The sequence below is a fragment of the Astatotilapia calliptera genome, chromosome 17 (genome assembly GCF_900246225.1).
Source record: "Astatotilapia calliptera chromosome 17, fAstCal1.2, whole genome shotgun sequence".
Taxonomy (NCBI): Eukaryota; Metazoa; Chordata; class Actinopteri; order Cichliformes; family Cichlidae; genus Astatotilapia; species Astatotilapia calliptera.
In genome coordinates, this window is record NC_039318.1 from 38,464,773 (window position 1) to 38,489,522 (window position 24,750).

At 45.1% G+C, this 24,750-nt stretch overlaps 2 protein-coding genes across 3 annotated transcripts in view; one reads left to right on the top strand and one right to left on the bottom strand.

Moving 5' to 3' along the window:
- The window catches only part of braf (B-Raf proto-oncogene, serine/threonine kinase), a 34,749-nt gene extending 10,046 nt beyond the window's left edge, over positions 1-24,703 (bottom strand). Inside the window, exons 1-10 of one of the 2 annotated variants that reach the window (XM_026146376.1) lie at positions 24,075-24,703; positions 10,672-10,773; positions 10,278-10,565; positions 8,452-8,555; positions 5,934-6,036; positions 5,692-5,840; positions 5,049-5,168; positions 4,782-4,941; positions 3,033-3,072; positions 1,019-1,138 (exon numbers count right to left, since the gene is read on the bottom strand). In XM_026146376.1, coding sequence (XP_026002161.1) covers positions 1,019-1,138; positions 3,033-3,072; positions 4,782-4,941; positions 5,049-5,168; positions 5,692-5,840; positions 5,934-6,036; positions 8,452-8,555; positions 10,278-10,565; positions 10,672-10,773; positions 24,075-24,230 — 1,342 coding nt within the window. In that variant the 5' untranslated portion in view covers positions 24,231-24,703. The remainder of the gene's footprint in view (positions 1-1,018; positions 1,139-3,032; positions 3,073-4,781; positions 4,942-5,048; positions 5,169-5,691; positions 5,841-5,933; positions 6,037-8,451; positions 8,556-10,277; positions 10,566-10,671; positions 10,774-24,074) is intronic. The other variant, XM_026146377.1, reaches the window with a different exon arrangement.
- LOC113008725 (zinc finger BED domain-containing protein 1-like) lies at positions 10,808-13,527 on the top strand. The gene is made up of 3 exons (XM_026146378.1): positions 10,808-12,186; positions 12,363-12,615; positions 12,779-13,527. The coding sequence occupies exons 1-3, from the start codon at positions 11,069-11,071 to the stop codon at positions 13,193-13,195; spliced, it is 1,788 nt and encodes a 595-aa protein (XP_026002163.1). The 5' UTR covers positions 10,808-11,068; the 3' UTR covers positions 13,196-13,527.
- Positions 24,704-24,750: the final 47 nt, after the last annotated feature.

Genomic DNA, 24,750 nt, shown 5'->3' on the forward strand with positions numbered 1-24,750 from the left:
GTGTGTGTCTGTGTGTGTGTGTGTGTGTCTGTCTGTGTGTCTGTGTGTGTGTGTGTGTGTGTCTGTGTGTCTGTGTGTGTCTGTGTGTGTGTGTGTGTGTTCACATGTACAGGACAGGTGAGGGTGTGCTTGGCTGGATGGCAGCTGTTTGTGTCACAGATTTGATATTTTTGGTCACTGATTCTTCCAAAACAAAGGTTCGAATACGTAATCATCTTTTTTTCTCTGAACGGGTCCTGAAGTTAAGATTCAGAGGTCCTGAAAGAACTACAAAAATGTCGTCCCGACATTTTCAGCCGGCTCGTTTGAAAACAGACTTCACAGTAAAAGCAAAAAAAACTGCTACTCCTAATCCGAGCCAATCAGTGTGCAGACCTGTTTGGTCAGTCAAAGGAGTGCACAGACTACGCCGTACTCTGGCACTCTGCAGCATGGAGGCGTTTTATTTTTGTGACACTAGCAAACACCTTTTTGATTTCAAACAGCTGCCAGTTCAGGCAATGGCTTCATATCCAATAGCTACAGATGCTACAGTTAGCTGTGATGTCTGAATAGAAATGGAAAAAAAAAATCCTGCAAACGAATCAATGGATCGTTCATGTCGACCAAAATCATGATTCAGTTATGAAGCTGGGAGGCTTTGGAAATCTTACAAAGACGACATATTAAAAGAAAAACACGACTCTTTGTTATTATGTAACAGCTATAAACTGATTTTAACAGCCTGCTAACAAGATGCTGCAGTGAACATCAAGAGGCGGGCTTTCTGATTAACATGTCATTCTTTTTAACCAATGACTGAACACAAGAGCGCCTCCATCAAAGAAACCGCTATCCATCGAGCAGGCAGCGTGTGGTACTGCGCCGTGAGGTGTATGGCTGAAGGAGCATGTGAGGGCATAAAGGCAAAGAACAGAGAGAGTGTGGAGGGAGACGGGGTTGAGGTGGAGATGTGGGTGGGTGGGTGGGGTGTGTATGTGAATGGAAGAACAACACAGGAACACAGAGGCCTAACTACCTCGGAAAACGGGCTCGGGCTCAAAATCAAACACTATGTCATTGGGATAGGAGTATAGGAGGGGGCTTGAGGTCCGTGTTCGGTGCTTCCTCAAGCAGCAGGCGGGGTGGGTCGGGGGGGCTGCAGGGCAAAGAGAGACAGACAGACCATCACTGCTACTCAACACGCCCCTGTCACTAACTAGGCTCTAACTATGGCTACACAGTCAGAGCTATAAGCTGTCAGTCAGGGTGACTCCAGGGTTTGCTCTGGGCGTCCTCTGCCATGAAGTCCATCTCCATGGTAACTCACACTGTGAGGGTCCAGGTTAGAGATCGACTGTTGTGGAGTTTTTGGATGACGTGTACACCTGCAGTAAACGTCAGCAGATGTTTGCTCTCATGCAGCAAAACCAAAACCTGTCTGCAGTCAGAAGTAATGAACACAATAAAATCACCGCAAGGATTATATGATCATGTACACACACGCACGCACACACACTCACAGGTTTTTAATACTAAACTACTGCACAGCGCTCTGACACACACTGTCTGCAGCCGTGTGTTACTTCCAGCATATATTTCATGTATCGTTTCTTTTATCACAGAATTTTTTTTTCCAGCTTTCGTGTCCATGTGTAGCTGAAACACTGGGTTAGCTTATGATGTTTGTAGCTAGCTTCACGTGACTGCTTACTCTGACAACTTAAGACAACGGCTGTATCCCAACTCAGGGTCTGCAGCCTTAAAGGCCGCATTTTAAGGCCGATTACGTCACCGCGACGCGACGAAGGCTGTCCCAATTCAAAGGCTGCTCGAAATGCGGCCCTCAAATGCGTCCTTCATTTCCCTGAATTTTAAGGACGTGGCGGTGTAGGCTTCGTGGCCCAACATATCCCAGAATGCATAGCGCGGCGGTGGGTGTGGATAATTTTGCCGGAAAAAAAAAAAAAACGGCGGATGAGGGGCGGCCGAAGAGTAAACTTTAAGTAAGTCCTGGATATTATGTCACTTATTTATGTGCAAATGTTTAATAACGAAGAACATTAAACATTACTGTTGGCAACATGTCGGCAAAGTCATGTGACATTAGTGACGTTTGTGCTAACTTGGTTTTAAAGCCTTTACTTTAAAATATACGCCGTTCAATAGCTGAGCTTCATCTCACAGAGAATGATCAAAGCTCATGTAGGAACAAACAAACACATGAACAAAAGATTTCATTTCATTTCTGTCAAACACAGCTGTATGACACGTTTCCAGCTGTTAGTATCATGGTTGCTAGGCAACCTGGGCAGCGCAACGGAGGCTAGACCGCCCCATTTCACAAGCCTCGCACTTCCGGCCTTAGCGGTCTTTGAGTACGCGGCCCTCGAGGATCGTTGAGGCTGCGTACTTTAAGGCTGCAGACCCTGAATTGGGATGCAGCCTTTGACTGCACTTTGTAGTCGACTAATAACTGAACACCACTCATTCCCCAGCATGTCTTTATCCGGTCTTCCTTCTCTCACCCAAACCGGTCGCAGCAGATGGCCCCGCCCCTGTTAACAGGGAGTTTTTCCTTCCCGCTGTCGCCAAAGTGCTTGCTCATAGCGACTGTTGTGATTTCGAGCTGTATAAATTAAACTGAATTGCAAGATTAGTTTCGGGATCTAAAACTGCCACACTGAATGTAAAACAGTCCACACACGTGTCACAGGTGTCCCCTCTGTATCTTACTGCACACCCAGACTACACTGGAAACATTGTTCAACACTGTGCATGTATTGCGATGCTTTGCTGCAGAGCTGCTTTGTTGGAACTTTTGGAAAATTTGTCAAATGTTTTAGTTTCACGTGAGGAGGAGCCGAGCCTGGAGGAGCACTCAGACCGCTCATCCTCGAAAACCCCTGACCTTCAGCTCACGGCTCTGTGACTGGCAAGGCACAGGACTGAACGCGCACACACACACACACAGATAAAAAAAATTCAAGAGCACAGAGATGTGAGATGATGGGGAAAAAGTTGAGTGTGAAGTTTCCCTCTTGGATGCTCACCTCCATCTGACCTCGGTAAGCCCTGATCTCGAATCAGGTCCTGAAATAAAGAAAGCAAAACCAACATGAACACGGTGATTTCAGCAGCTGCAGAGGGTGAAAAACACACTTAACATAAATACATGAGGATTTGCTCCGAGTGCAAACTGATGGTATTTACAGAGGGTAAAGTATTGAACACGTCACCCACTTTTGAATTAAATGTGTAAATGACATGAAATCCTCACCAGATGTTGGTAACAATCCATCCAATCCTCACGTGCACAGAAATCAAAGCACAGGTGTCCAACAATTAAGTTATGTGTAATAATGAGAAACGATTGAACACATGAAGAAAAGACCTGGAACAGCAGCTGAGATCTATCAGTAATTAAAAGTCCTGCCAATTAAAGCAAATTAATGTCAGCTGGTTCATTTACAACTGATGGCCCGTAAAATGTGTCTCATTACCAACCAGTCGCCCAAGAAACATCTCATGGTGGGTAAAAACTGCTCAAGTGTTGCCAAACATACTGATGGTTCCAGTTACAAATAGTACATAACCTTCTCTCTGCCCAACCAATCACAGCAGATGGCCCCGCCCCTCCCTGAGCCTGGTGCTGTCGGAGGTTTCTTCCTATTAAAAGGGAGTTTTTCCTTCCCACTGTTGCCAAAGTGCTGCTCATAGGGGGTCATATGATTGTTGGGGTTTCTCTGTATGTATTATTGTAGGATCTACCTTACAATATAAAGCGCCTTGAGGCGACTGTTGTTGGGATTTAGCGCTGTAGAAATAAAATTGAATTGAAAGTTGAATACATCTTGATAAAAATCTGCAGCCATCCACCGGCATGAGGAAGATGAAATAAGGGTGGACGTTTCAGCAAGACGACGATCCCCCAAAAACAGCTGAGGAAACTTAATCGGGTTCAGAGAAATGTTAGAATTGTCCAGCCAATCACGTGACCCGATCCCACTGAAACTCCACGGAAAGAACTAAAGACGGGGCCCACGGAGCCCCGAGGATGTGGAGACTGTTGGTGTTAAAGACTGGGTCGAAATCACACCTGAGAAATCGTGCGATTCGTCTCTCTGTACAGAAGCTGTCGTTGTCATCGGCGACAGTTTTTACATTTGTATTAAATAAATTTCAGCGAGCATGTTCAATAATTCTTCCCTGTGTCATTTCTCCTCATTACATATAATATTTGGACATCTATGGTTTGATTTCTTTGCATGTGTGGATTGGATGGGCTGTTGTTCAGGGAAGTAAAATACTGCTAATAAAGAAAGTAAATAATAAAGTGTTATCAAAGTGTTATGGAAGAGTTTGTCCATCAGAGCGGCTCCACCGTCTGTGGACGATCGAGAGCTTCTGTTGTCAACTTAAGGAAGTGTATTAACTGTTATTTTAATGTCAAGAGCACAAAAGAAATAAGAGACTACATCATTCTGGTCATCTGTAACACAACTGTAAAACATCTGTAACACATCTGTAACACATCTGTAACGTCTGTAACACGTCTGCAACACAAGTGTAACGTCTGTAACACAACTGTAACACAAGTGTAACGTCTGTAACACGTCTGTAACACAAGTGTAACGTCTGTAACACGTCTGCAACACGTCTGCAACACGTCTGCAACACGTCTGCAACACGTCTGCAACACGTGCTGGACGTTGACGTGAAACCATAGGGCGCTGTGTGAGGTGATGAAAAACATAGAATGAAAGAAAATTCTCATGTGTCAGCGAGTCCAGCGGACTCACATCGATGTTGACCGGTTCGATGGTGTTGATGTGCACATTGGGGGCAGAGGATGAACGGTCCCGCTGGCCAAACTGGTTGCGGTGGTCCTCCTCGTTGGGCCGGAAACTGGGCGGGATGGGTATGGATTTGGACGGCGACACAGTGGCGTGGCATATTGATCTGGACAGAAAGCCGCTGGTTAGTACTTCAAACTTCAGACTCTAAATGTTCTGCTGAGGAAACAGAAGGAAAACGTCTCCTTTTCGGTATGAGGCTGGAGGACTCACCCAGTGGAGTCGGATGGGGGAAGTGATGGACAGGCCTCAGACACAGGCGTGGTTCCCTCTGAGGAGACCTCCTCCTGGGTGAACGGGTGGTGCTCAAAGAACTTGGACACTAGTAGCAAGCTGCAGAGGACACGCCGAAAACATACGATTCAGGCACAGTTGGAACGTAACCTTAAACAGGCCAAACAAGCACTAACACACATCCTTTCACACTGAGCACACTTGTTTCATTTGCCTACCACAGGAACCAACGGTGAATTTTGGAGCTTACAGTAACTCGTTTTTATGTAGTCATGACATTTCTCTCTTTTTTGTTGCACTTTAAAATCTGAGGCATTTTTTGAACCCATTGAAGCTAAAAGCCTGAATATGTCACTGCTCTTTGTTACCATAAAGATGAATCAGGATCTGTGCAGACGACAGCTTCGTTCTGTTCGCATTTTTACTGCCGGTAGCGTCCTGATCCCTGCTTCCCCGTGGCAGTCGCACATGTACAAAGATACAAGCGTAGCTGCCTGTCAGCAGGTTCTCAGTGTCACGAGCACTGAGAACCAGGTCACTGAGCCGAGCCCGTGGAGCCATAACATCCTTATATCGTCCCAAACTGCTCACAGCAGTGTGCGCCTTCCTGCACTGAACTTACTCGAGCTGGTCGTAGTTGACGCACATGAGAGGAACCTCAGTGCTGCACCGCTGGTGGAACTTGTAGCCACAGGTCTGACAGCGGAAACCCTGGAACAACAACTTTCTGCAGAAGTCACAGAAGGCCAGTGTAAAGAAAGTCTTCCTCACCTGTGGATCAAACAGAGACATACAGACCAGAGTCACCCCGGCTGCACTGAGCACTTCTCACTACGGGACACTTGGTTTTCTGAAAGTACTTACAAAGTTGTGTGTGGTGAGCGGCACGTTTTCCAACACTTCTACATGCAGCTCCTCCCCCGTCAGCCACGAGATGTCTGTGTCCCAGCCAATAGGCTTCTTCTCTCTGAAACAGGAAGTGGGGAGTATCGGAAACTGTCTACACCTCAGCCAGCCGTTGGTTTAGCCACCGCACCAAGAGCGGTGCAAAACTAACCAAGATGGTTTCCAGCATAAAACCCAAACATCCTACTGCTCCACTTTCATACAGCAGGACTCATGATACTGTGCGCACTGTATAACCCTCCCCACAGTGTGGGACGTGCACCGCACTGTTGTACATGACATGAGACTGCCTACATCAAAAATACCCGATGGCCATATGGCGGTCCCAACACATAGGCCTATGAAAACCTTCAGAAGCAATAACCTGACGTCAGCATTTTGTGTATGGTGTTATCGGTGTGTCACATCGTGCTGGAGAAAGTTTGGCCCTCCCATCTTTACGCCGTTGTTTTAGTTTGAGTTAAAGTTTACGGACATTAATTTTGCAGCGATGTGCCATTCCATCCATACATCCACCCACCCACGTATATCCGGGGCGGATCGTGGGGCAGCAGCCTAATCAGAGAAGCCCAGACCTCCCTCTCACCAGCCACCTCCTTCAGCTTATCCAGGGGAACTCCAGCCGAGAGATGTAGCCTCTCCAGAGTCTGCCCTGTTGGGACATGCCTGGAACACGTCAGCCAGGAGGCATCCAGTGAGAGGAGGTTCCCTCCTTTCAAAAACAGCGCGTCAAACAGGCAATATGGCAACGGGGGTGGAGAAGTGGCGATTAGCTTATCCTCTGCACTGCTGCCCATTTCTGATTATTGCACATAACTTCTTTGCATGTGTGGACTGGATGGACTGTGCCGTGAGAACTTCAAGTCAGTAGCACCTTTACAAATATATTTACTTAGAAAATAGTATTTTTTTTTTTTTTGACAAGTGGGCCGGAAGAGTCGGCCATGGACCCAGGATGCACTGGACACACTGATGGAGCACATTCAGGTGTGGCCCATGTTGGACACCATCTCCATCTGACAACACTCTGCAGGTACGCTCTGAGGACTGCGCCATCCCTGTGACTGTGAGACACGTGGCCTCACATTATGTGGCTGTAGCTCAGAAGGTGGAGCTTAACCTCTACTATCTTGAAGGTTGGTGGTTTGATGCCTGGCTGCTCCAGTCTGCAGCCAAATATGCTTCCCATCGGAAGTACGACTGTTGGAAGGTGCCCAGGTCTAGCGGCTGTGCCCCTCCACTACTGTGCTTGACAGCTGGTACAAGGTCTTTGTGCCGATATGCTGTATGACGTGGTTTCAGAGGTTTTGTGGTTATCCACATGTAGCTTTAAAAACCTGCGATCGTGTTCTTTTTAGAGAGAAGCTTTCCCTCGCAGCCCCTCCAAACGTGCCACACTTGTTCTAGTTAGACTGTTATGAACGTTAACTTTAAAGTGCTAACTGAGGCCGATAGTCTAAGCCAGCGGTCCCCAACCCGGCGCCGGTCTGTGAGTCGTTTGGTGCCGGGTCGCGAGAGTTGAGGCTTGGGTGTGAAATTTACGGTTTTCAGGGTTTTTATCGTCAACTCCGTTTCCCCGGGTCTTTTCCCGTGTTGTAGTTGTGTCTTATTTTGAAAGAAATAGTTACGCGTTACCATAGCGACCAGAGGGCATTAAGGGGCAGAGAGGAGGACGTTGCTCTCAATGTTGTTGGCGCATTTCAGGAGGACGCTGCGAATAAAGTTACACAACTACACAGTGAATTCGCACTTATTATATTTAAATAAGAGCCCCGTTTTTGTCTCGGTCGTATCATTTTTCTGTCGTATTTATCCACCACACCTTAAAGAAGGTTGGGACCGCTGGTCTAAGCTGTAGTTCTTGGGTTTGTTTTAAAGTGGTGCACATTCAGACCTCGGGGTAAATTCGCTGAGGTGTCCGATCCTGTGGGTCATTGTGCCACACACATCTGAACCAGAGCAGCCAACTACTCAAACTTCTGCTTTCACAGAGGCGCTCACACTCACCACATTTCATGAAGTAGCCGTTAGCTGCTATTTGCTCTCTTAATCATTCAGAAGCAGTAAACAGAGATTCCCAGCTGTTACCAAACTCATTTTCATACTATAGTTCTTATGTCTGCAGATAAAGGCCTGAAGCAAAAAACTGGCTAAACATTAAATTGGAAGTATCCTGACTGCCAGACAGGGAATCTGCATGTGACATCGACATCAGTCCATTCTTATAATATCTGTAACGAGGCAGCAGAGGTAAAATTAACATAATGTCACAGTGAAGTTGACCCTTTAAACACAAACTGTAATAACTTGGTGAATTCAGGTTTTATGCTAAGAATTAAATCACTAGCACAGTCCTCTCATCTGGCAGCTTCTTCACATCTTTCTCAAACATCCTCGCTGGGAGGAGTCAAGACGTGAAGACGCGAGGAGACGCAGTGACACGAAACAGCGACTGATAAGTCTGTGAGACACCTACCCATCCTGTATCCTATAGACTGCACAGCACTCTGGAATGAGTCCTCGCATCATCAAGGCTTTCTTCAGGGAGTCCCTCACAGTCATCCCACAGCGTGCCGGCACCTGAAGGCAGCACAACGACACTCACTGAACTGACACAGAAATGACAGGATGTAACCAGGTTTGGGTTTTACATCTCTCAGCCAGCAGCCACAGGTCATCGTTTCAGGGAAGGCTGGCAGTACAGTAGTATTACATTCAGTCACCTCGCCCGACCTCCGCCGATCGTCAACATTCAGAGAACCAGAACACCGACGATCCAGCTGACGTGCAGGGCTGGGCCTCGCTGGAAGCTTTACTCTGACTTTATGGGTCAGACTAATGCTCTCAGCCTTCGTCTGCATTAAACCACAGCAGACCTGTGAATGCACTTCAACCTGCTAAGACCCGAACTCTTCCACAGCAGCATTTTTAATCTCTCTTTGATATTTGGGCTGATTGGGACCTGATGAACGTAAAAACAAAGAATTACCAGATTTTTTTTCTTTACCCGATTTTTGTTTCTAAGAAAAATCAGAGCCACATATGAAGATATTCGTTTGAAATTTCGACAGAACAGTGGCAGCATAAAGTCCTCGTAAGTGGATATCAGGCCCTTGTAGAACAAAATTGAGTATTTTGGTCTAAATAAACCAAAATGTGATGCCCACACATGTGGACGCAGGTCCTAGGAGGTTAATGACAAACTGAAGTTTTGTGCAGATTTATGCAGAAATCACCACACAAGTCCGTCACAGAGGCTCCGAATTACTCCCAAGCTGAGCCAGACGCTGTCACACAGAACTACGTTTAGCCAGAGACAGAAAAGAGAAGCAGCCGTCCTGTACATGTCTGAGTCGATCTGCGGGACTTTTTTTTTTTTTATAATAAGCAAAGAGTTTGTCTTAGTAATAAATACCAAGTCAGTACGTCTTCTTGGCTATAATCTTTAGTCACATTTTACTTTTCAAAGTTAAGAATGCAATGTTTAAATTCAAGCCTGATGTTTCCTCAAATGTGCAACAATAATTCAGAGGAAGAGCCAAGCTGATGTCCATGATGGACACCACCGACCACAGCTGTTACAGCCACGGTGCAGGATGAGCTGCAGGAGTCAGACTGAACAACGTGCATCAATCATTTTCTGTCGGACCCTTTTTGCTGCTTCACGAGTGCATTTCTCTGGTGAGGGATTAAGATGTTGAACAGTAAATGGACTGCTTCTGATACAGCGCTTTTCTACTCCAACCACTTTAGACAACTTGCCTCATTCAGCCATTCACACAAGCACTTTTTTTTCTACACCCACGTGCTTTTTATCCAACAGTCATACTAACTCTGAGATTCAGGGTTAGTATCTGCCCAATGCTCGACTGTCAAATACAAATACATAAAGGGACTTATAATATTTATGCCTTAATGTAAAACCACGTTTTATTTTAAACTAGATTTGTATTGCTGTGAGCATCTGACAGCGAGTGAGACCGAGCACTTTGTGCAACCTAAAGTCAAAAAGGCTGCACGCCGTCTTTCATCTCTGAGGTTTTATGACAAAATAATAATCACGTGTTCCTCAGCAACACGTTACATGTTACACTGTATCATCATTAACTCAGCAAAAACTAAGTCAACATGAAAAAGCAGTTTGTGAAAGACCAGATGCAAAGCTCACCAAGAGGATGTATCAACTCTGAACATCTAATATCTGCTGCTGCTAATGAAGCGCTGGCTCTCAGGAGCCTCGTCAATCAGACTTTCGTGCCTTAAAATCCACATAAGCATCCCGAGAGAGTGGCTCTCACTTACCACTGTTCGCTGTTTGTTGGGCAGGAAGACCCTGACAATGGGTTTCTGGGGGGAGCGAGGGTTGGCTCGGCTTGTGTCAGTGGGGGTCTGCAGGACAGCCAAAGTGTTTGGGGCCGAGTGGAAAGCCTGAGGCCCTGCACCAACCCCACAACCTCCTATCTTGACTTCCAGAAGGGCTGGTATAGCAGACTGAGAGCAGGAGAAGTCTGCGCTGTTCCCGATGGCCTCCAGCAGCTGCTGCTCCCTCTGCTGCAGAGCGTCCAGTTTGCTGGTGTACTCCTCATAGGCCTGCCAAAGAAGAACCGTGAGGAACGAACTCGACAGCTTCAACACCTCCGGTGACATTTACGAGGGTCACAGCAAGTTCTGTTCACATAAGCCGAAACGATCTTACCTCTAGATAAATGGAGGGAGGGTTGTGTTCTCCGCCAAACTTGTCCAGGAGAGCCTCCAGATGTTCTTGTGTTAACTTTATCATCTGTTTGATGTTCCAGATCTGCAAGGAAACAGGGTACAACGTAAATACCTGCACGACTAAAAAACACATTATCATTAGGGGTGTCAAATTATCGCGTTAATTGCGATTAATTAATTACAATGCTATTTAGCGCGTTATGTTTTTTAATCTCGTTAATCTAATTTTTAATCTCTTGACGTCATTGATTTTGTATGAGAGTTGCTATGTTATAAAATCCGTTTTTATGTGCTGGGCTCCTTGTGCTTGACTTGTTGGGGGTGGAGTCACGTCGTGAGGTCAAGGTGAGAAGTGGTGATTAGCTTACAGTGTGGATATGGAGGCGCATCTGAGAGTTGTTGGCCCAATGAACGGGAAATTTGTATTTCATAAACGCCCCGACGGCACCATTGACAAAGGTAAAGTGGTCTGCCTAGAGTGTAAGAAGGAGTTTGCTTACCACCGAAGCAGCTCAAGTTTGGCCTATCACCTCAACGCAAAGCACCCAGCCGCGAGTGCAGCAACAGCTAGCAGTGAAGGCGTTAGCAATATAGCAAGCCAGAGCAAAGCTTTTCGCCAAACAAAACTAGAGAATACCCCTCGTATGAGCAAGTCTGCGACCGACAGGCTGACTAATGTTATTGCCAAGTGGATAGCGATGAACTGTAGGCCGATAAATATAGTAGAGGACGAAGGATTGACAGAGGTGTTGCAAATTGCGTCCAATGACCCGTCATACAAGCCGCCGTGCAGGACTACAGTAACGACCAAAATCAGCAAAATGTACGACGGCGAAAAGAAAAACAAACTTGAGATTTTGGCGGAGGATTCTCCCAACTGTGTTGCTATAACCGGAGATCACTGGACCTCAGCTGGCAACCACAGCTATTTTGGGGTGACTGGACACTTTATTGATAGTGAGTGGAACCTCAACTCATTTGCACTGACCGTCATGAGAACAGAAACCAGGCACTTTGCTGATAAATGCGCCGAACAGTTCCTCAAGGTAGCAAATGACTGGGGTATTGAAAACAAGATATCCACCATTGGCACAGACAGCGCAGCAAACATGCTGGCTGCTATGAGAGCACTTCCATATGAGCACATCGCCTGCAATGCTCACATTCTCCAGAGGACCATCACGGTATGTCTCGATAGCAGTGGTTTTGTCGGTGTACTGGCAAAGTGCCGCAAGATTGTTGGTCATTTTAAACAAAGCCCTGCGAGTACCACAGAACTTAACCAACAACAAGTAGCACTCGGAAAGAAGAGCGATCAACTTATACAGGATGTACCCACCAGGTGGAACTCGACTCTCGCAATGGTCTCACGCCTCCTATGTAACCGAGAGGCTGTCCAGGCTACGTTGCACCAACAGAACCACAGGTTGGTCTTGCCAACCGAAGCTGAGTGGGCGAAACTGCAGAGGCTGGAGCTCCTGCTTGAACCATGCAAGTAAGTTCAAATAAACACCTTCCCATTTTAATTATATAAACTACTGTTACATGTGTAAAATCAAAATTAATGAACATAACAAGGAACTTTTAAGGACAATTAAATTGGAAATCAGTTACACTTTGATTTAAATGAATCCAGCTAGGTTTATTTAGCAAACCTCTCCACCTCTGCAGGTATGTGACAGAGCTGCTGGGTGGTGAGGCCTACGTCTCTTGCTCTGTAGTGCTGCCTGCTTTTCGCCATCTGTACCGTGTCATGGACATTACTGATGATGATCCTGCCTACGTGGTGAAGTTCAAGAATGCCTTCCAGAAGGATCTGGCAGCACGACGAGCTAATGGCAACGAGATATGGTTCGAGGTGGCCACAGCATTGGATCCACGGTTTAAGGATTTGAAATGTCTTCCAAGAGAAAAGAGGGAACAGGTAGGACAATAAGGTTAAGCTGGACTAATGAGTCCAATTCATTATCAAATCAAACTTTTATTTATTATATGGAACACAAAGTTCTTTACAAGATTAAATAAAATAAAATAAAAAAGCACTTAGTTTTAATCACAATCATTCATTCATTCATTCATTCATTCAGGTGTGGACCATTCTGGAGAATATGCTCCAGGCAGCAGAGCCCAGAAGAGCAGATAGTCTCCAGCCCTCCACAGAGGATGATGGACCAGCTCAGAAGAAGAGGAGGAGCGAACTCCTTCTGGGGTCTGACTCTGACTCAGAAGATGGAATTGAGTCTGGAGAGCTGCAGCGCTACAGAGCAGAACCCAGCATCAGTATTGATGACTGTCCCCTGCAGTGGTGGTATGCTCACTCAGGAGTCTATGAAAAGCTGTCAGTCCTAGCACAAAAGTACCTGGCCTCCCCAGCTACCTCTGTACCCTGTGAGAGACTCTTTAGCCTTGCAGGCCACATAGTGCAAAAGAAAAGGGCAGCCTTGCTTCCAGAAAATGTTACCAGGCTGGTGTGTCTTAGCGACTGGCTGAGGAAGAAGAAATGAGACACATGTGGTCAGCATAGCTGCTGTGTCATTTGTAGCCTACTAGAATAGATTGCTTGATGTTCAGCACTTTTTTTTGTGATGGAAGAATACTTTGATGTGCTAACTTGCAGCACTGCAATGTCAGTTTTATTTTTCATTATCTGAAGCAGAGGAATTTCAGTGCTGTATTGCTCAGAAAAGAGCAACTCTGATGTGCTAACTTGCAGCACTTAATTTATTTGATTTTATTTGTATTTATTTTTCCACTTATTTTACAAAAGAATACAACAGTATGTAAATGGTTGCATCTGTTTAACGTTTGTTAAACAATAAATGACTTTATAAAGTCACTTTCTTTGTTATATCAGTCTTTTGGTCTGCCACAATAAGTTGAGGGCTTTCCTCAGCTATTTTTAGGTGAGATTAAAAAAGAGATTAATTAGATCAATTAATTAAAAATCATAATTAATTAATCTCTATTTTTTTTTTAATCTCTTGACAGCACTAATTATCATACCAGCTTTACCAGGATCAGATAACATGGACACCCCTGGAGATGTAATCAGTAAAAAACAATAAAAAATAAAGTATTTAATTGGTTCTTTCTTTCTACTTTTAGGACCTCTGCGAAGTAGCTGGGGACACTGGGGCTGTAGCTGCTTTACTAACAGGTTGGTGTTCGATCGCTGGGTGTTTGGTGGAGACACCTGTGGCACATTTTTGTCACGGGGGTAGGAAAGAACAACACAAGAGCCAACCCTCCATCACCGGGCTTATCACATGCCGAGAGATGAAACGAGCAAAACCAAATAATTTATGCATCATTTATATTGCTACACTCAGGGGTTAAAGGTGGGCCGGAACCAGCATTAGGTTCATTACTCAAAAAAAGTAATGTTTACACATTACTCATTACTTTTCTTTAAACCAAATGTTACTTAGTTTCTACCAGAGTACACCTGTTACATTACTTTTGTCTTTGTCTGTAAAATGATCTGAAATATTGCATAATTACCAGCTCGCAATATAAATCTGAGACTACAGACTCACACCAACAAAAATCCTTATGCTAACACACACACACACACACACACACACACACACACACACACACACACACACACACACACACACACCATTTTTCTTTCAGTTTGTTCATGAACTCAAACCAAACACACGCAGTGAAGATGAACACCAGAGCGACCGTTACAGCGATTCTCCTTCACAAACACGAACAGGTTGACATGGATGCTGCGCCGCTGCCTTTGTTACCTGATGAAGTTCAGCACGATGTAGCCGCTTCTGTCCTGGGTGCAGTTTTACTGTTGCACTCTTATTTTTAATTGCTCTAAAGCACTAACGTAGTGACCATATCTACACTTACTTTGACATCGGGCCTGTAGCGGGACGAAAAGCAGCAAGCTCGATGTTTTTCCCTCTTTCTACCCACCCATGTGCAGATAAGCGAGAATTTTGTTAACACAAGTAGCAGCACAATTGTAACTACAATTACTGAAACAGTACTCTGTTACTGATTACTGTAATATCTACAAGTTGTTGTTTGAGGCACTTCAGCGAGTGTTGGAGCGGAGCGAGGATGGAGACAGTAACGTGTAAAACACACAGTAAATACACAAAGTGCTTCAGTGTGTCAGCTAATGCTAATGCTACTGTATTACTCGCATAGAGAGAAGTGAGAGCTAATTCCCCCAAGACAGACAGCACAGGAAAGGAAAAGAGAGCTTAGAGCTAAAGGAAGGACAGCTCAGCCCTACGTTTCTTTCTCACTGTTGTCCCGACTGTATCATTATTCTGTGGACACAAAGTCATCATCTACAATGCAGGCGACAGGAAGCAGAAATTAGCTTTCGCTGAAAGGTAGATGGTCTATGCCAGGGGTGAGCGATCCAGGCCTCGCGGGCCGGTGTCCTGCAGGATCTCACCCTGGGTCAGCACACCAAATGATTAGTTCCTTTCCAGGCCTCTGCAGAACTTACAAGACATGTTAAGGAAGTAATTTAGCCATTTGAATCAGCTGTGTTGGATCAAGGACACATCTAAAACCTGCAGGACACCGGCCCTCGAGGCCTGGAGTTGCCCACCCCTGGTCTACGCCTTAGCGTTGGGTGAGGAGGTCAGTAAGTGAAAGAAAATGTTTAACGATGTGAAGTGCTACACATTTATGCGGCATCATTCATGATTGAAGAACGTGAATAATGTTTTAAAACACCTTATTAGTTTTTGACATTTTCCATTAAACGGTTCTCAAACGTCACTTAATATCCGAGTGTTTCTTGATTTGAGATTAGTCGTTTAGTCTAGAGATGGCACGATACCACTTTTTTATGTCCGATACCGATATCATAAATTTGGATATCTGCCGATACCAATATGAATCCGATATAGTGTTTTTTAATCAACAAAACTGTTTTTTAAATATCTTGCTGCATTTTGTATAAGTTCATACTCAAGTTTAAAACAACAACTACACTAAAGCTATTCTGTTATACCTGTATACAAAAAAAAAATTTCATAGTTCAGCAATACTGATCAATCTAATAAACTTAGACCTGCACCATCCTCCCTATTCTGGTATTTTAAAGAGTACTTAGCATTAGGGCTGCCACAAACGATTATTTTGATAGTCGACTAGTCACCGATTATTTCTGCGATTAGTCGACTAATCAGATCATCATCCATTGGACGTAAAACGTACAGCTTATTGCACCAGCAGCATCTGCTCTTATATAACTATCATTAGCTTACAGCTTTAAGTGTTTAAGGTCTGTGCTAACTAAAAATAAAGACAAGATGATAGTTTATTACATTTTAATGAAATTTGCAGATTGTTTCGGTGAAGTTTAATAAACTCCTTGCTATCTAAAATATAACAGGACACCGGAGTAAATTCTCGAGCATCTCACACTTCTGATAATCAGCTGTCTGCTTGACGTTTATTCAGCTGTGTAAAAACTATAACTTTAATCTCAGACAAACTGATTTACTCAGGAACAAATAAAACACTGAAAAAAGCCAAACAATAACATTTTAAGTTATCTAAGTGACTCATATATCATGTTTAACTTGAGTAGCGAAAGACGGCGGTGGGTTTGAAAACGATTTGCGGGGAGTCCGGTGTTCTCACGGCTCTAGTTAGCCTTGCCCCCGGCTCGCTATCGAGCTGGTGGGTAACAGACGTCTCCGAAAACGTCGGAGCGCTTTTGAAAATACGTGGTGTCTTGATAAACTGAGCCGATATTTGAGGTTTACACAGCTACATTCTCGTCTGAAAATACGTTAAACGTTTATTTTGTGACCCAGAAAGAATAATAAGAGTAATATTAAAACTAACTAGCTGCCGCCATTGTTGGAAACTAAGCAGGGCCGCGCTATGAATTCTGGGACAGAGCTGCTGCTTCTTCTTCTTCTTCGGGGTTTAACGGCAGCTGGCATCCTTGTACATGCAGTGCTGCCATCTTCTGTTTCAGTCCGTTATTACACTCTTAAATCCTGCTACTGATTCCTGCGTCTTTTGGGATCTTACAAAGCTTCAAACGACGTGTCGACTATTAAATCAGTCGTCGACGATTTTGATAGTCGACGTAATCGTGACTAGTCGACTAATCGTGGCAGCCCTACTTAGCATATATATTAAGCAACCTAACTAATAGAGTTCCAACTCCCAGCAACAATAAAAATAAATAAATAAATAATAGGGAACCACCCCTCACGCTCCACCTCATGATGCTTAATCGACGTAATCAACCTTAATTTGATGCAGTGTGAAAAAAAAATGCACAGAAATCAATTATTTTTCAAGAAATATTAAATAGATTCAACATCTTTCTTCAACAAAATTGCAGACTGCACAGATGGTACCTTCCCAAAGGAAAAAGTACTATAGCTTACTAGGGTATATATATTAGACTTAATAGTCACTATATACAGTAATTGACTTCTATTCATTTTGCATCAAATTAAAACTTTGGGTGTCAGATAATTATTTATTAAAAGCTCGACATTTTAAATGAGAATAAGAAAGAAAAGTATGTCTTTGTGCCCCCTTTTCCCTGTTAATGCCCTATCGGCCCCCCTGGCTAAACTTTGCTAGATCCGCCCCTGCACAGCTACCAGCGTCAGCTACGTAGAAAAAGATCCTCGAGTAGAAAGTAATATTAAATAAATTCTAACAACAGCTGATCAAGCTTAAACGTGCTGCTGTTGTTCAGCCGCTGGTTTCCTCTTTCTGGTGCAAAGTGGGCCAAAAACAAAGAAGAGACACGGACTCACAACAGAAAAGCCGATCAGCTGATCGTTAAGCAGTTTCATGATTGAAGTAGCAGCAAGAAGAGGCAGTCGCTCCATATATCGTTTGTTAAGCTTAACGCAGGAATGCTTTACAAACATTCAGAGATGGACTTACACACTTGCTTTACTTCTCTCGGGATAACTTTGTCGGAGATGAAATGCCGGGTTGCTAGCGAAGCTCCACATGCTATCCAGACCACCGACAGGTCCCGCATGCCACAGCCGCTCTATCACGTGATGCATACTGCTCCGACGTGCTAACGTTCTGAGCAGAGTTACGGCGTGTTGCAAGTTTTGTGAGGTGCTTTCGTGATATTTAATGGATCGGATTACATTTTTTATTTTTCTCCGATATCCGATCCAGTAATTTAGGTCAGTATCGGACTGATACCGATACGTAATATCGGATCGGTCCATCTCTAGTTTAGTCCAGTTTACTTTTCCTCGTTTAGTCGACCAAGTGTCAGGAACAAGGGTGATGTACAGAGCTGCAGAACAAAACAGAGGGACAAAGCTGATGAGGCATACCATGAAGACATGGGAAAGAGTTGAAGCCAGGTTAAGAAGAGAGGTGTCAATCAGTGCGTGGCAGTATGGTTTCATGCACCGAGTGGAAGAGCACTACAGATGTGACGCTTCACCGAGTCTTTATGGATCAGAGAAAGCAGATGATACAGTGCCAAGAGAGGAGCTGTGGTTCTGCATGAAGAAATCAAGAGTGGCAGAGAAGTATGTGAGGGTGGTGCAGGATGGGCGTAAGGATGGTGAGATTACATCAGGGATCTGCTCTGAGCCCACTCTGGTGTGCAGTGCTAATGGGCAGAGTGACAGGTGAGGCCAGAGAAGCACCTGTTTGCAGACGACACTCATCTGTAGTGAGAGTAGAAATCCAATATCCTATGAGGTGGAGGAATGCTCTGGAGAGAAGAGATGAAAATCAATAGAAGCATAAGTATAAATACGAGTCGGGCAGGTGGGACAGTGCAGACGCAAGGAGTAGAGACAGTGATGGTAGAAGAGCTTCAGCAGCTGGGACCATCGAAATAAGTGAACAGTGCACATGAGGGGTGAAGAAAAGAGTGCAGGCAGAGTGGAGGTGAGTGCAGGGGTGAAGCGTCAAAGTAGGATAGCAGCAAGAGGGAAGCAGACGGTTATAAGATGGTAATGAGACTTGCTATATGCATGGCTGGGTGTTGTTTGTGGCTGAGCTGCAGAGCAGGGATGGAGCAGTGGGTTCCAGCTGTGGTGAAGGAGAGGCTGACGCCACAACAGCCAATTATGCCTCCCCTACTGAAGTAGGACAGGGAACCTGGAGGACAGACAGCTGAGCAGAGCACAAAGCAGAGGGCTGACTCAATGCCCTGTACCAACACAGAGCGGAGCAGCTACCTGAACACTACTCCAACAGAGGTCGATCATCTTGTTAATAATTTCACCTCCTCACTACGTACGACTCTGGATACTGTAGCTCCGGTGAAAACTAAGGTCTCTAATCAGAAGTACCTGACTCCGTGGTATAATTCTCAAGCACGTAGCCTAAAGCAGATGACTCGTAATCTGGAGAGGAAATGGCGTGTCACAAATTTAGAGGATCATCATTTAGCCTGGAGAAATAGTTTGTTGCTTTATAAGAAAGCCCTCCACAAAGCCAGAACATCTTACTATTCATCACTGATTGAAGAAAATAAGAACAACCCCAGGTTTCTCTTCAGCTCTGTAGCCAGGCTGACAAACAGTCAGAGCTCTGTTGAGCCAACCATCCCTTTAACGTTAACTAGTAATGACTTCATGAACTTCTTCACTAATAACATTTTTATCATTAGAGGAAAAATTACCAGTAATCATCCCACAGATGTAATATTATCTACAGCTACTCTTAGTACCATTGATGTTAAGTTAGACTCTTTTTCTCCAATTGATCTTTCTGAGTTAACTTCAATAATTACTTCCTCCAAACCATCAACGTGTCTTTTAGACCCCATTCCTACAAAATGCTCAAAGAAGTCCTGCCATTAATTAATGCTTCAATCTTAAATATGATCAACCTATCTCTAATAATCGGCTATGTACCACAGGCCTTCAAGCTGGCTGTAGTTAAACCTTTACTCAAAAAGTATCTCTAGACCCAGCAGTTTTAGCTAATTATAGGCCAATCTCCAACCTTCCTTTATATCAAACATCCTTGAAAGAGTAGTTGTCAAACAGCTAACAGATCATCTGCAGAGGTTTATTTGAAGAGTTTCAGTCAGGTTTCAGAGCTCAGCACAGCACAGAAACAGCTTTAGTGAAGGTTACAAATGATCTTCTTATGGCCTCTGACAGTGGACTCATCTCTGTGCTTGTCCTGCTAGACCTCAGTGCAGCGTTCGATACTGTCGACCATAATATCCTATTAGAGCGATTAGAACATGCTGTAGGTATTACAGGTACTGTGCTGCAGTGGTTTGTATCATATCTATCTAATAGACTCCAGTTTGTGCATGTAAATGGAGAGTCCTCTTCACACACTGAGGTTAATTATGGAGTTCCACAGGGTTCAGTGCTAGGACCAATTCTGTTTACATTATACATGCTTCCCTTAGGCAGCATCATTAGAAGACATAGCATACATTTTCACTGCTGTTCTGTCATTGCCTGTTCGTAGCTAGTACTAGCAAAATAAATGCAGTTATTTTGTTTATAGCGGTAATCAGTTCAAGTATTAGTATAACACTAAGTCTATTTTTATGTTTGTGAAGTAGGGGCTGGCGATATATCGAACTTACTCGATGTATCGCTAGTTTTTCCATGGCTGAAATCGCTTTATCATAAGCTGTTTGCAAAATGCGGTAATTTGACAAACATGCTGTAAAACTATTGTCGCTAAAAGGCAGCAGCGCCACAAATGTCTTCCACCAGCTGAAAAGTCATTACCTGCAAAATGAATGTTTACAACTCTGCATGTGACCGTCTCTCTACGCACCAAAGAACAAGTTAAATAAACTACCTGTGACGGTTAGTCGTTTTATAGTCGCTATCCAGACTTGTGTCTGTAATCTGAGGTCATCACATTTTTTTTATTTTCTCATTTTTATATGTTATAAATAAAACAGAGCACCCTTTTTAGTGTTGACCACAGACTTACTGTCACAGTCATTTGTGGAAAACCTCTGTGTGGGTAAAATCAAACGTTTCAATTCATTCAGACTTTTTGTTTTCATGTCTATTTGAATAAGTAAACCAGCGCAGTGTTCGGCACTACATGGTTAAAAATAACATTTAAGGTTATTTACACATATCGTGATATCAGATAAAAATATCGTGATATCAGATAAAAATATCGTGATATCAGGTAAAATATCGTGATATCAGGTAAAATATCGTGATATCAGATTTTCCTCATATCTCAGACAAAACTGTTTTTATTATAGTGGAAGTGTAATGTGAGGCATTCAGTTTAGCCGCAGGGTCATGCAGCGGTCATCATGCTACGCTCTATACACTTGACTTCATGCGTGTAAAACAAATATATAAATGTAAAACAATACTAATTAACTTGGGGAAATAAAAGAGGCTCAAATCTCTAATAAACAGATAACAAATAAATACATGGCATCGTCTCATTGTCAAAGAAGACAGGCAGAGGAGACAAGATGATGTTGATGTCTGGGAAGGAAAGCGGACATTTCTATGTCTTCTCTGATCTCACTGACGATTCTCCACCACAGCGATGCACTTTGACTGCTTTACACTCTTTAGCGTTAGGAGGCGGCTAATCGCTTCGAGTCAGGAGATGCTAGAGCGAGATTTCCCTTCCAGGCCTGCAGTTAGCCGTTTGATCTGTCTCTGAAACAAAAGTTTGGCTTTCTTAAAAACGTATCACTGTCCTAACGCTGCCCATGAACAGCTGCTCTGTTGCTGAGGATCAATCATTTGGGAAACTGAAGCGATGCCTCCTCTGGCCTCCTCTCTTCCACTCCTTCAAGCTTTTTATGCCACTACTCCACATCTTTGCTCTCCTGTGCTTCATCGCATTTTGCTGGTCATCTCTGCACTTTGCTCCCCCCCACCTGTCATCTGACCTCCGTGTGTGGCTCACAGCTGATCGCTGGACAGCTGGTTTCCACTGATAATGTTTTATGGTCCAACTCCTCATACCTGGAAACCAGTACTGTTTGGATGTGGTGCTCTGTGCACACACTAAGTGATGTGAATTGCACTTTTAGAAAAAAGGGGGAATTTTTAAACCAAAGCTTTTTATACTAATGTTAAAACAACGGTTCCCCAGCATTAATCAATAATCCATCCTCACCATCTTTGACTTTTCCTCTCAGTGTCAAGCTCTGCTGCAAACAGACAGACCCAGCTCTCAAAAGTCTCCATGATTCTGTTCATCTGGACATGAATCAACTTTTGATTGTGTTCATGGTCCAGATGAACAGAATCAGCTTCCTGGGATTTCCACACCTGGACTCTGGTCACACATTAATGACCACATCCTCTAAATATGGACATTTGTGACAGTTGGTTCAGGGGGTTGGAAAGCTCATCTGTAACCGGAAGGTTGCCGGTTGGATCCCCCAGCTCTCTCTGTCCTGGTCGTTGTGTCCTTGGGCAAGACACTTCACCTACCGCCTACTGGTGATGGCCAGAGGGGCCGATGGCGCGATATGTCAGCCTGGCTTCTGTCAGTCTGCCCCAGGGCAGCTGTGGCTACAACTGTGGTTTGCCTGCAGTGTGTGAATGTGAGAGTGAATGAATAGTGGAATTTGGGTGCCTAGAAAAGCGCTTTATAAATGCAATCCATTACTGACATGTCCAATTTTGGATGAACAGAATGCAACTGAAAAGCACCATCAAACACAGTCGCAGCTCAAGCTCAGCTCTCATTACTTCAGTCACTTTGGAGCTTTATCCAAGTTTCCAATGCACAGCAGGTTCAAATAGTTTCTCCGTCCTACAAAGTCCTGAAAATAATCAGAGTGAAGCTAATTCAATAACCAGCCAAACACAAACTTACAGAATTTAGAAATGATTATTTTTAAATAGGGTCAGAAAAGCTACGGTTTACTGATTGTTTATGTTTACACAGCTTGAGACATGCTGGGAAATGCAACATGAAGGTCGTGTTAGGGAATAAAGACTGATTATCTATCCAGCTGCACAGCAGCAGAGCTGGATAACCGATGGATCACAGTTTGCTAACTGTACTGTACAGTTAGCAGCCTTGAATTATCCCAGTGTTCTGGGACGACGTTTAATCCTCTCAGGGTGATGTCCAAACTGAGGCACCAAAATATTCATCCCAGGTTTCCCTTTAAATCTGTAGTTAGAGCCATAAAATAATTGTAACCAAACATGGAATATTCTCAGTGAGACGCAGTGAGAGAGATGATCCAGAAACGACTCAAACCAGCTGCTGGAGAACGGTGCAGCAGGGACAGGTGAGACTTCATCTGCAGTTTTTCATATAAAACAGCGCTGTGTGCGTGGACCAGGGCTCAACACGTCCTGCACCAGATGTTATCTGGAGTTTGAATGGCACATGAAAAAAGCCCGTCTAAAATACACACTAAACCATTTTATGAAGAGGCCTCAGAGTCATACCTGAGCTCAGATTTGTGATTATAGACATTTGAAGAGAAACCAGCAGATGCGCCTGTAGCCGACACACCGCAGATGCTCCAGAGACTAAAATCCAGAGTCAGCGCAGTCTTTAAATGCTTTTATTTTTAGTCTCTGGTGAGCTCGGGCCCCTGGAGCTCTCACTACAGAGCTGCAGTGACAGACGTGGACACAGGAACTCTCCAAATGTTCACGCAGGAGTTCTGGACCCTAAGATGGGTGCTGCCAAAGCCTGTGGCGGATTTCTCATGTTCTGTATGACATAGCAGGGAAATGTGTTCACGTCAGACATGAGCTGCAGTGTTGTTTGTTCCAAACTTTGACACAAAGCTATCCTGCTGTGTGCTTCAGGCTGCTGTCGTGGTCCAGCAGGGAGGCCTGTGACCTGCAGAATCAAGGCTAGGCTACGTGGTCGGTGCAGACACCGCTGAGGACACAGCCTGATGCTTTCTGCGTGTGGAGGAGTTGCGGAGATGCTAGTCATCTTGTGTCACATTAATAAAAGTAGCATGTGTGGCTAAATCACACCTCAAACACCACAAGCACGACTCGGGCTAGCCTCCAGGTCCACCATCAGCAGCCTTCTGAGCGCAGGCCTCGCAGCACCGCTCGCCGTCAAACTTTGTCCGCACCACAATTCCGCACGACACAGCACGAAGCGCTAAACTGCGTCTTTGTGCTTTGAACAGCGGTGTGTGCGCGCGCGCGTGTGTGCGCGTGCTGTTGTCGCAGCAGGCTGCAGATGCTGTGAGGCTGGAGAGAGAGGCGAGCAGGCCCGACACAAACACAGCTCCGCAGCCGGAGCTTCCCCCGCCACGGAGCCCGGCCCGCGAGCCGGGTGAGCCGGGGCCGCTCGCATTTCCAGCCCTGCGCCGCAGCCCACCGCCCGGGCTCCAGCCGCCGTTTCCCGAACCTTTCCATCCAATTACCTCCGCTCGGAGCCCGTGTCCCCTGCCCAGCTTCGACCCGCTGCCGTGGGGCTTACCTCCTCATCCTGCGGACCTCCCGGGATCCCCGACGAGCAGGACGAGTCCAGTCCGGCGCCCAGCTCGTCCAGGCCCCGCTCCCTGCCCGGCTCCAGCTCCGTAGTGTCTCCGTTAAAGACGGGCGGTGGGGACTCGGCGCTGCTCAACGCCGCCATTTTAAACTGCGAGAAAGTGAGTGGAAAATAATCGAGGAAAACGCAACCCGGTGCTGAGGACAGGAGGGGGAGACAGAGGCACGGGCCAGAGCTCCGGACCTCTTTCGATTGAGTAAAACCGGAAAAAGCAGCCGTTTGAAACGACCACGGAGAGCTTCTTACAGCCTTCCTGCGTCCACCTGCCGCTGGGAGCTTCAGGTGCCCGGGACGCTGAACACGCAGGAGTGCTGCAAGGTAGCAACCCTGGATGACCTGAAGCGTGCCGAGTGCCAGGATTCAGCCCCTCAGTACTCAGCGTGGTAGGAAACGCGGGCTTAGCATGAGCGAACCGTGGCTGATTATGAGTGTGCGCTCAGCCAAAGTGAAACAAGTCCGCACAAAGATGGCAATGCAGTGAGACCCGAACATTAACAACATTGAATTAAAACTTTTATTCACATCAAGTCCACTTATTTAGCAGCCTTCTTATAGATCACAAGTGGGGAACTCCAAGTGTCCAGGGCCGGTGTCCTGCAGGTTC